This window comes from Tauraco erythrolophus, chromosome Z, assembly GCF_009769465.1.
Source record: "Tauraco erythrolophus isolate bTauEry1 chromosome Z, bTauEry1.pri, whole genome shotgun sequence".
Lineage (NCBI taxonomy): Eukaryota > Metazoa > Chordata > Aves > Musophagiformes > Musophagidae > Tauraco > Tauraco erythrolophus.
Genome location: NC_141496.1, coordinates 50,564,067 through 50,576,840, shown reverse-complemented (window position 1 = coordinate 50,576,840; position 12,774 = coordinate 50,564,067). Strand labels below are relative to the sequence as shown.

General features: G+C 39.5%; 1 protein-coding gene across 1 annotated transcript in view; it reads left to right on the top strand.

Annotated features, from left to right (window-relative positions):
• DGKQ (diacylglycerol kinase theta) overlaps positions 1–12,774 on the top strand; it is a 105,268-nt gene that overhangs the window by 35,224 nt on the left and 57,270 nt on the right. The window contains exons 3-6 of the mRNA XM_086629020.1: positions 2,829–2,928; positions 7,724–7,809; positions 8,531–8,656; positions 10,113–10,266. Of these exons, the coding sequence (XP_086485146.1) occupies positions 2,829–2,928; positions 7,724–7,809; positions 8,531–8,656; positions 10,113–10,266 (466 nt within the window). The remainder of the gene's footprint in view (positions 1–2,828; positions 2,929–7,723; positions 7,810–8,530; positions 8,657–10,112; positions 10,267–12,774) is intronic.

The window sequence follows — 12,774 nt, the reverse complement described above, 5'->3', positions numbered from 1 at the left end:
GGAGGTTTGGTTTTTCCTTTCCTCTGAAGAAATAATATGAAGGTGCAAAAAAAGTGGGCAGGTATTATTATTATACCTGAACCCTGGTTAGGCTCTCCTGGGGATTATTTTTTTCCTCCAAGGATATATATTCTTTTTATGAATATGCATTATATGGCTAGAGTATTCTGATTTAAAAAAAATAATAATATTAAAATTCTGCAAGCCAACTGTGAACTTTGTGTCAGTTAGAGCTGGAGGGCTGCAAAGGAAGTAGGAGATGGACCCCAGAGTGTGGTTTGTCTATATTTTCAAATCTCGAGCTTGTGCATAAAGTAAAGACGTCAAGCTTTTGGAGGTAAGGATGTGTTGTAATATTGCACGTTGGAAATACTGATATGAAATCCTTTCATTAAGGTGCCCAGCAGCCCAGCATGATGGGGAGCCTGGGATCTGGACAGGCAATTTCCTGGACAGTCAGAGATCAAGGATTCCCTTAAACAACACGGTCTGCTGGGGCATTGAGCTGGTGACTCTGCTTGACCAGTCAACTGCTGTGTGTGATCTTGTTAACATCTGATAACAAAGGCATATCTCATACCTCTTTTAGTTCTGAGGAGGACTGGAAGAACCACAGTTCTTTACAGTTTGAGTGTTAGTGATTTTTCTTGATTAAACTTCCAGCAATGTTCCTTTCTCCTTGTGTTACGTCTGGCAAAACTTTATCTCACTTATTTCATTGTGCATGCTTGATGTATGGGATTGTTTAGTGTAACTGTCCTCATGCTTTCAGAGGCAGAAACACTGGTGGGAATTAGACCTTTATAACTGGAAGTGACTTTCTGGGTCATCAAACTCAGTGTTCCCAGTTTCTGTCAGATTTGCTGCTAGTGGTTCCCAGGAAGACTCTAATAGACAAGGAGAAAAATTCAAATCCTGCTCAGTAACTTTGGAAGATTGTTTACTAGCACATCTGTGAGGAAAAGAAGTGATCTGCGACTATGTGTATCTGTCTACATTTAGCCTGTATCCGGGGCTAAACAATAGCCAGCTGTTCTGTTACCCAGTGACCCCTTCCTACTCAACAAACGGAATCGGGAAAAGGAAGGAAGGCCCGTGTGTTGAGATAAGAACTATTTAATAATTGAAATAAAATTAAATGGAAAATAATAATAATATATGCAGACAAGTGATGTATAATGCAGTTGCTCACCATCCCTTGACCAGTGTCTAGCTCGTGCCTCACTAGTGATCCTGGAGCATGAAAATCCCAAAACTGCAATCCTGGAAGAAAGTGAGTAGGTCTTGGGAGCAGAATGACAGGTGAGATCCTCCTGGGATGGTGACCATTGAGGAAGAGAGACTGTCCCCAACGCACTTTCCAATTTATAGTGAGCATGATGTTACATAGTATGGAATATGCATTTGCCAATTTAGGTGTCAGTCTCCCTGGCCACACTCCCTCCAGGTACTTGGATGCCTGGGTCGTTAGCAAAAGTAAGTAGAAAAGTCCTGGAACACTATGGGTACCATGGCTGGCTACAAACTAAGACAAAGCGTCTTACCAACTTTATTCTCACCGAATCAGGTGCTGCAGTCTTCTTAAAAATGCGGCTTACTTTAGAAATGTAGCTTTCCTGAACAGAAAACTGATCTATGATTCTATCCCAGGGAAACCAGGACAGTATCTTAAGTCATTATTTCCAACTTTTTACTGGGCATGACTAATTTGATTTCACATCTAAATAACCATTATGTCAGCCTTTACTAGAAATATTTTTTTTTTCTGTGATGCAAGAACCACAATATAAATCTGATATGTTTGTCGTATCAGGAAGGACCTGTAAGATGCATAATACTAAATACCTAAATCACAGCAAACTTGTATGGAAGTAATTTGGATTGTAGGATTTTAAAGATGCAATTATGCTTCTTCCTTCTAATGTGAACGACAGTTTAACAAAGGTGTGCGTGCGTTTTGTAGGAAGAGTGGTCTCTAGAACAAGTATGAAGCTCAAGTATTCAAGTATTCAGTGTTTCTTATTCTTAATTTTTGATCTTTTCTTCTGTCATTCTTTTGGAACCGTCACTTCCAGTCTTTGTTATTGATCACTAAACAAGAAAAAACATCTGCCTTTTTAGGATAAGTGAGTAGTGTACTAGAAACACATTTGCTAGAACTGTTGGTACAGCTGTTGAGAAGAGGATATTGAAATGTATAATCTTTCACCTACAGTCAACAGGAACCGCAGTATGGATGTAGTTCAAGAGCTGGATCTCTGCACCATCCAGGCATTGAAGCTTTGAGGGGAGCTATGGGGAAACCAATGCCTTTGCCCTGATCAGCCAGTTGGGTGGGCTGCATTCGGAGACGAGGTGAAAGGCATGTGGAGAGAACTAGACTGTGGCAGCACTGAGATTTTAAAAATTGCTGAGTGTGTCTTTAGGATATCTTGTGTACATGTACAACTATTACTCTGTAATCATCCTTAATTCAATTAAGAATACTCGGGAGAGGAACTGTGATTCCAGGTAAGTCACATGGCACTGAACCCAAAGGAAGCCTTTAGGTTTGTAGTACTGTGAATTATCAAGAAGCCAAGTGGAATTTGAATGTACACATTATATATTAAACCACAATAATTTTATTTTTTGTAATTATTTAAAATAAAATATTCCAAATATATTTTTAAGTATTTTTTTAGTAAAGGATTATTTCCCTGTGTATTCGTTCTCTAAGTTTACTTGTATATACTGTCCTGTCTTGCATGATAAAGCAGTTTCTGTGAGTTGTAACTGACACTTTAAAAGTTGTGGCTGACGATGTCTTATGCATTCTTCCTTGACAGGTTCCAGTTGCACACTGTTTTGGGCCTCCAGGACATTACAAAAGAAAGTTTTGCACTGTGTGCAGAAAGTCACTAGAGTCACCTGCCTTTCGATGTGAAGGTAACTTAAAAAACCCTACTTCCATGTCCATCTCTGTTATCCAGTAACATATACTTTGTTTACATTGCATACCTTGAGGATATATGTGTACGCACACGTGTACACTTACTGTGTTTGAGTTTTTGGGTTGTTTATCACCCGCTCATTCGTTGTGGAAATGTGTACTTCAAATTAAGGAATAGTAAATAAAAAACCTTCAATGAATCACAAACTTTGTCCAATGTATGTGCTCTCTCAGCATTCTTCCAATTTACTTTGAGCAGTTCTATGGTGTGCAGTGAATGAATCCATGCCCGAGATGTGTAAAGAATGAGAAGCTATTATGGCAAAAGAAAGACTTTTGCTGTTGTTGTAATTTACTTGTGTTTCCAGTGGAAGCTTTTGATACAGGCAATCATCGGGTATTCATGTTTCTAAAACCTCCCTCTTTCTACAAAAGAATGGAATATAACTTTTCTGTGTTATTGGTCTCAGATATCTGTTGCTCGTAATGAGGATGAGGTGCCTTCAATGGAAAGATATTTAAAAATATTATTTGTCAAAATAGTACTGCTCTGAGTGTTCTGACATGGATTCTCTGAGAAAACAGTAATTAAAGAAATCACCCAAACACCAGAATTTTTATTTGAAAGACATGTTGGCATGAGTACTTGACTGATTTTGACGTGAGGCAACTCTTTAATTCTCCCTTGTCTTCCCCATCTTAAATGTCTAGTTGTTGCTGTTCAGTTGAAGTTGTGAGGTTGAATAGAATTTAATATTTTGAAGGAATATTACCTGTGAATTGTTTAAAAAATAATAAAAAAAGATAGTCTACTGAGAGAAGAACCAATTCAGTAGATATTTGAGATGTTTCAAAATTGCTATTATGCTAAAGACAGTCTCTTATTTAATATGGCCGTTTTTGTGTATGTGTAAGGGAAAGATTTCTCTTTGATCAGGACATTTAGACTTACAATGGTGCAGTGGTTTTGTTTCTGCTTTTGTCTGGTGAGTTGCATAACGAATCTAAACTGTGTTGTTCTGACTGGTGGGAGTCTGTCACTTAATATAGTTACCATGTGAGTTGGATGGTTTGGTGGGATGGGCAGAGAGCTACAGATACGACAGTCTTTTCTGATGATCTGTCTTAATAAGCCTCAGAGCTTCTATGGCATGAGATAAATGGAGACAATTTGGAAAGAAAATTTTTCCTAGCTATGTCGTCTTATCTCTTGAAAACAGCTTTAGTTTAGTGATCTATTTAAGTTAAAGCTTTCTAAATTTTGCTTTTGTATTCCTACTCTCTTAATTCTACTGTATTAGCATTGGACCCATTGCAAGGGAATATTTATTTTTACAGACGTTTCCATTTAAGTGCTCTTAAACAAGAAACATGTGAAATTGCATGTTATACAAGTGCCTGGACATTTTTTTTTCTGGTTCAGTGAAGGTTCTGAATTGTGTTCCTCACATGGATTAAACAGTTTCATTGTTTTGTGTGGCGTGACTTTTTGCTATCCTGTTTTCTGAATACCAGTAAGTCTACAACTTGTTTCTCTAGTACTTTTCCAAAATGTAGCTTAAAAATGGTAAATAAAATGAGGTTCATAAAACACACAAGATTCTTCCTTTAGTCTTCAAAATTACTTTCAGAATTTGTTTTCAAAGTCAGCTGTTTTAAGCTATATAGCTTTTAAATCCAGAGGGAGATGTTGAACTGTCTTCCTTTTTTTGCTTACTTCTAAGGACCTAGCTTAATTGTACAAGTCTACTGTTGGTTATGATGTTCTCTTCTGATACTGAAATTTAAAGAACTTTTCCTGGAATCTTTGCCATAATTATGATAGAAAAGAGGGTTAAGATGAAGTTACCTTTTCCAAACAAATGATTGACATCATTAGATGTACTTTTAAAATACTTTAAAGAACTTATTTTGGACTCTTCATATCTTACAATAAAAAAAAAAAATCTTGACAGGAAATTGAAAATTTTCAGAAAAGTACTTAACAAATTTTCAGACACCATGGGTACAGGGTGGGGCATCTGTTCTCAGAAATGAGCATGCATGTTTATTAACCCCTGGTGAGATTAGTACATACACTTCATTGGCAAAAATTACAATATTTAGCTTCCAAATTCTGCTGACAATTACTAATTGCTTTGCATAGCTGTTTTTGCTGTAGAATTCACTGGTAGCGGTTGAACTTGATGGTGAGAGTTGCTCTCCCTTTCTTTCCAAGAAGAAGAGCTGGAAAGAAAAAAAGAAAGGGAGTAACTCAAAAGTTTTTTCAGTGTGGAATCCTTTACAAAAGTTTTTTATAAAGTAACTGGGAGCAGCAAATTTACTGGGGAGGGGGTCATATAGCATTTTAAAGGTTGTTCTGCCAAGTTTATATATCTGAAATTAACTAACTTGATCTTTTGGCAATTATAGAGGAATTCATAGCACATTCATGACTAGCTTGAACAGAAAACCCTTATTCTGTTATGGGTTAAATAATTGCATAGATTATGGAAGGGCCGATAAAGACGAAACTTCTTTTTGTAGGCCCTCTGATTTGATTTGATCTTTGAACTTCATCTTTCCTGTCAGTGGGATAGCTGTCTTAAGAGTTTAACTCCTGTGACACTCCAGCCCTTTGCATGCACACGTTTTCTTTTTAGTTCTGAGTTGGGGTTGGTGTTAGAAGCAGGTGATGTGAATTAAACCAAGGGAAGGAAACCTGTCTGTGTTCTTACAAAGCATAGCAAAGAGCAGCGTGTGCCTATGTTAGCAGAATTAATGATGAAAACCCCAAAGCTTTTGTTAATTCCTTGAACCCATAATTTGGTCTACAGAAACTTTTTGCTGTTAGTAAGGATATGACTCAAAGCATCTGTCTTGCCTGGTAGCAAAACTGTAAAATATTCCTGTTATATCTAAGAATATGGAGAAATGTTAGTGGAGAGGAGGCTATGTCACACCTCATATAAAAGATCTGGAGCTCAGTAAAGACACACGGTATGGGGAGCTGTATGTGAAAGCTGTGGTTGACTTAGTAAGCCCAGTTTAGAGAGGCTTTGCTTTAGTGTGGCGGTAGATCATGGTCTTCTTCAGGGTTAGAATAAGACAATGTTGGTGCTGATCACCTTTTTAAAGCCCAGAGTGGTTTCAAAATAAGGTGTTGTTCGCTATGTAATTTAATACTGTTTTCAAGATACTTTCAGATAATGTTGCTAATGTGCAGTTGCCACCTCCTAATGTTCAGGTTTTTGTGATGTGCTTGGAGTGATAACCTGTTTGAGTGGAACAGAAAAAAAATACTTGAAGAATTTGACACTTGCCTCTTTGATTTACTCAACAAAAAATCATGTGCTTTCCCTGAGTACTTGTGTATACAAGTCTTTAAAAAGCAGCTAGAGGAGGATTCTTTTCATCCATCTCTGTCTGTGAGGTCTGTAGGGAACTTTCCGAACTCTTGCCATAATGAAGCTAGGTATTGAGATCTTTTAGCTGTATTTTTTTAATGACTGATCCTTTGCAGCGTGGCATTTTAGCTGTGGGGTTTTTCTTGTAGATTCTCTTTTCTTTCACATTTGATATTCAAGGCAGCTTTTAAATAATAAAGGTACTTTATCCAAAACCAAACTTGCCTAAAACTTTATAGGCTTCACTAAAACTTCATCCACCTACAGTATCTAACAGGTATTTTGGAATACAATGTTAAACTTACTTAGTTTAGTGTGCTGAAAAAATGATTATTTTCCTGACGATGAAATGGTAGTTTACTGCATGCAGACATAGCTTGGATAAATCTTCTCTGAGATTCAAATACTAGTTTATTCTGGTCAGGTTTAAAGTTAACTCCAATGAGTGTCATCTGGCAATGAAAAGGATTTGTTTCCTGAGTAAAACATACTGTCTGGCTGTTGCAGTCTCCCTGAGAATGACGTTCTCCAGTCATTTGGCATATTCTGATGTCAGTGCGTGTCGTATCTCTTGGCAAAGACAATTGAGTCCGTGCAGGTGTGCTCCGGGTCGGTGGCTGATCCGACCTCTGCACCCTCTCCCATGGGACCGTGAGCGAGAGGAGTCTGCGCTAGTGCCTTGCTGCCGTTTCGGCAGCAGTACCCCCTGCTTTGCAGGGGCTGGGGACTCAAACATGCCTCCTCCCTGTCTGCTTATGCTTCTGACAGCTGTAGGGATGGAGAGGGGATGGTCCAGCAGAAAAGCATCTGCTGCTTTGAACCCAGTCGTGAAGTGCCCACTTGCTCTGCGGTAGGGTTTGGGAAAGCGTTTGTAAACGGAATGGAGTATTGCTTCAAGACCACCATTACTTTACACTCAGGACTTGGTGGTATTTGGATGCAGAAGGAGAACTTTCTCTGTTTCTGTCAATGCTTCTAAGCGTCAGCTTTTTTTGATTTGGTTAAATCAAAGTAGACTTCAGGCATGATTATGTTGGAGTAGGCAGCGGTGCCTGTGGGACCGTGAGACAAAGCTACGATAAGCCAAACAGTTGTTACAAATTTAGTTTGCTGTATTGGAGGAAATATGGCAAGTGCTTATGAGCAAAATTAGCTCAGCCTTTCCTTTTACTTGCTGCAGTTTAACATAGAGGAAATGGAGCAACACACCGGACAATGCTGATAAACTTTTATTGCCTATCTTTGCTGAACTTGAAAGAGCACAAAGGAAAGAAAATGTGGTGCAAAAAGGTAGTGGAGGAGTATTGGAAGCAGGAGGAGAGAGGAAGGGAGGGAAGGGAGGGAGGAGCTGCAAAAGCCCCAGGGTTTCCAGCTTAAAGAAGTTTTCTTGTTTTCTTGCTTTTAGTTTGTGAGCTACATGTGCACACAGACTGTATCCTGTTTGCTTGCAGTGACTGCCGGCAGTGTCACCAGGATGGGCACCAGGACCACGTAAGTGCGGATCCCTCTGCAGCAGAAAGTGGTCACGGGGTTGTGGTGTGAGAACAGGGGCTACAGGAGTAGGAAGAGTGTCTTGGCCTTTTCTTTCCCGTGCTGCCAGTTATCGAAGCACTTTTGTTCCTTATTGGCAGGCAAAGGGAACATGTAGCTTCAGAATGTATCGCAAATATGGAGATAAATTCTGGCATATTCACAGTGCTTATTGAAGCCATCCTGAAAAGTCTGTGCAATGTATACAACGTCGTAATTAAAAAAAGAAAAAAAACAACCCAAGCATCTTATCTAAAAATTTGCAAAAGCTGGCATGGAACTATTTTTTTTTTTTTCCTATATGTTGAGCTATTGGCTGCATTGCATCCCTGACAAATGTTATCATGTTCCTCAGGCTTCCTGCAGCCTGTCTGAGGCAAGACTGCCCAGCTTCTCACTGTAAAATATGTGCATAATACTGACCTTTCAGGATTTTTTTTTGATGGAATATTGGTTTTGATGGACTGTGAAGAAAAAACACTGTGATAAAATTTTGATAGTTTGATAAACTTATTTCAGTGAAATGTAAGATTGTTCAGGTTCATATTTATAGTGAGAAAATACTTAATTCCTAGTCTGTGTTATTTTTCCTCAGAGCTGTTTGAATTGCTGATTTTGAAGTTAGGTTGAAGATATTTCTGTATCCTTTCATGTAATGCTAAGTTGTGATGTGTTTCCCCAGGATACTTATCACCACCACTGGAGGGAGGGAAACCTTTCTTCAAGTGCTCGTTGTGAAGTTTGCAAGAAAACCTGTGGCTCTTCTGAGGTGCTCTCTGGCATGAGATGTGAATGGTGTGGCATCCTGGTACGTTGTGCTGTTGCGTGTATTTGTGGGAACCGTGTGTGTATTCATCTATATGTATATGAATGCATATGCTTATTTCAACACTTTATATACCTACGCCGTATTTGTACACTTCATAAATACACTTTATAAATAAACTTATTTGTATAAATACATATATATATATATTTGAGTTAGATGGAAAATATTATTTTTTAACCTTCCCTCATTAGTCATTAAAATGAGTGATTCTCAAAATCACAGTTAAACTTTATGTAAATCTAATAGAATTAAGATTTAGCAGGGACTAATTGTTATAGATTTCTGCTTAGAACCCTGCAGTTACTTTTCCTGCATAAAAGCAAAATTTCTTTCAAAACACATGAATTCAGCAAGTTCAAAGACTTACTATTCTAATATACTTATTCCTCTTTCAGTGTAGAATAGTTCTTAACCTGTGTGGTTGTTTGGTTTTTTTTAAAGCTGCCAATATTGTTTTCTGTGTTTTTCTGTTCCCATGATGCGTGTTTAATTCCTATGCAACATGATGCAACCCTTTAATAATCTTCATGAAACCCACATCTTTTCGCATATTGATAGAGTCTGCTGTGTGGGTAACATTTGGTCCATCCACTTAATGCTTTCTCTTACTGAAACATGATGAAAGCTCAACGTAGCATCAGATGGGGTGGAAACTGAAAAGTATATGTAATAAATAATTAGTTTGCCACTTAATGCAACATAAGGTACTCTGTGTAATAATAATTTAAAATGAAACTGAAGTTATTCAGCATTTCAGGTATGATCTAAATAATATTTTTTTTAAATATCGTGAGGTTTGTATTCTTAATCTGATTCATAATTTCTGAAGTAGGGGAGGGGCTGTCTTTGCGGACAGTCTAACAAATGTAACATGCTACGTGGCCACGCATACATATTGAATATGTGTATTCAATAATGGCAGAAGATCTTGCACAAATATAAGGGCAGAAACTATGTTTTGGAATAAAACTCCAAACAGTGCTATTTCTGAATCTGCAAGTGGGTACAGCTGTGTAAGAGGGTATCACTGTTTTCAAGCTGTTGAGTATAACCTGCCTACCTTTCCCACCTACCCCAGTAAATACCTGTATAGCGTGGAAGATCCAGGTTTTGAGACCAAAACTTTAAACTTCTTCACATAGCTGTATAAAAACTTTTAGTTTTTAATAGAGCGGGTTTGTAGTACTTGGAGTACACATGTTAAGTACTCATCTTCACATGTTAAGACTTTCCATTACTGGTTATATAAAAAGTGAATAGAACAAGTGAAAATCTAGAGTGAAAAACGGGCCACTCATTTAATGAAGGTGATTTATTTGCAAAAGGTTTATATATGTCCTAGCCTGATTTTGCAATTCCAGTGCATATTTTTTTAATTAACAAATTTGTTTTCTTTGTATCTCACCAAGTTCTTAATTGATGCTTCTATTTATAGGCTCATGCTGCTTGCTACATAATTGTCACACCAGAATGTACTTTTGGAAGATTAAGGAACATGATTCTTCCTCCAAGCTGTGTGCAATTGTTTTCTCGCAACTTCAGCAAACTGCATTGTTTTCGAATATCAGAAAATTTGCAAACAGAATCAGGTAAAAACTTTTCAGTGTCAAATGCCACTAACTGATGAGCATGTTTAACCTGGTGTTGTAGCTATAACTTTGTGCTATTTCTTGGAAAGGATAGAGACTGTGTGCAAAATGCTGACACTTCTCTTTACTGGTGCAGGGCAATTTGAAAACTGTTGTTTAAATAGTAAGCATGCAGAAAGTGAAAACCTAAAATACAAAAATTTGCTTAGCAGATCAGTGTTTTAGCGTTGCTACAAACACTTGCTGAGTATGTGTTGGTTTTTATTAGGCATATCATGTATACAGATATTTTTATTTGCCAATTTGATTAAGCATCTGCCCTTTTAAGATTTCTGTGCGGAAAGGAAATCATGTGTTCAGCAGGGTAATGTTCTGCTGCCATCTAGAGTGTATGTTTGTTTAACAGCTCTTCAGGAACAAGAGAATTTTTTTAAGGCACTGAAGTATTTTCTAGTTGATGTTTTGATTGTTATGTCCTTGTAAAGCCTTTCTTTTGGTGCTTGAATACAATAGGAAAGCAAATAAATGGTAGGCAAAATATAGGTCATGGAAGTTAGTATAGGTCATATAGGACATGGAAGTCACGGAAGGTAAAGGCAGGGTCTGGGAGAATGAAGAACCGCCCACTGAAGGAGAAGATCAAGTTCGAGACCATCTAAAGAACCTGAAGGTGGACAAGTCCATGGGACCGGATGAGGTGCATCCACGGGTCCTGAGGGAACTGGCAGATGAAGTTGCTAAGCCACTATCCAGCATATTTGAGAAGTCGTGGCAGTCTGGTGAAGTTCCCAACAACTGGAAAAGGGGAAACATAGCCCCCATCTTTAAAAAGGGGAAAAAAGAAGAGCCAGGGAACTACAGGCCAGTCAGTCTCACCTCTGTGCCTGGCAAGATCATGGAGCAGATCCTCCTGGCGACTATGTTAAGGCACATAGAAAACAGGGAGGTGATTGGTGACAGCCAACATGGCTTCACTAAGGGCAAATCCTCGCCGACTAGTTTAGTGGCCTTCTATGATGAGGTTACAGCATTGATGGATAGGGGAAGAGCACCTGACATCATCTACCTGGACTTATCCAAAGCATTTGATACTGTCCCACACGACATCCTTGTCTCTAAACTGGAAAGATGTGGTTTTGATGGATGGACCACTCAGTGGATAAGGAATTGGCTGGATGGTTGCTCTCAAAGAGTTGTGGTCAACGGTTCAATGTCCATGTGGAGGCCTGTGATGAGTGGTGTTCCTCAGGGGTCGGTACTGGGACCAGTGCTATTTAACATCTTTGTTGGAGACATGGACAGTGGGATTGAGTGCACCCTCAGCAAGTTTGCAGATGACACCAAGTTGTGTGGTGTTGTGGACATGCTGGAGGGAAGGGATGCCATCCAGAGGGACCTTGACAGGCTGGAGAAGTGGGCCTGTGAGAACATCATGAAGTTCAACAAGGCCAAGTGCAAGGTCCTGCCCGTGGGTCGGGGCAATCCCAAGCACAAGTACAGGCTGGACGGAGAATGGATTGAGAGCAGCCCTGAGGAGGACTTGGGAGTGCTGGTGGATGAGAAGCTCAACATGAGCCGGCAATGTGCGCTGGCAGCCCAGAAAGCCAACTGGATCCTGGGCTGTATCAAAAGAATCCATGTGACCAGCAGGTCGAGGGAGGTGATTCTGCCCCTCTACTCTGCTCTTGTGAGACCCCACCTGGAATACTGTGTTCAGCTCTGGAGTCCACAACACAAGAACGACATGGAGCTACTGGAACGAGTCCAGAGGAGGGCCACAAAGATGATCCGAGGGCTGGAGCACCTCTGCTATGAAGACAGGCTGAGAGAGTTGGGGCTGTTCAGCCTGGAGAAGAGAAGGCTCCGGGTGATCTTATTGCAGCTTTCCAGTACCTAATGGGGGCCTACAGGAAGGCTGGAGAGGGACTTTTTCCAAGAGCGTGTAGTGATAGGACAAGGGGCAACGGATTTAAACTGAAAGAGGGCAGATTTAGGTTAGATATAAGAAAGAAATTCATTACATTGAGGGTGGTGAGGTACTGGAACAGGTTGCCCGGAGAAATTGTGGATGCCCCATCCTTGGAGGTGTTCAAGGCCAGGTTGAATGAGGCTTTGGACAACCTGGTGTAGTGGAGGATTTCCCTGCCCATGGCAGGGGGGTTGGAACTAGATGATCTTTGAGGTCCCTTCCAACCCTAACCATTCTATGATTCTATAAATATTTGCAACTGCACTTTTCTTAGCCTGACAAGTAGTTCTTGAACTTTCTGCTTTGAATATGTAGGTTTGGTTTTGGTGAAAGTAGTTGGTCACTAGCAGGAGCCATGTTCTCATGTGCAGAAGCTATAGTAGGAGTCCTGCTGCTGCATAAACTGCACATCCCTAAATCTACATAACCTAGATACACTAAAGTGACCTATAGAAGTGTGAAGGGAGAGAGGAGGTGTTATGTTGCTTTTGTTGGTTGGCATGTCTTTTGCAGTGAGTTATTTTTCTTTTTAATGGATG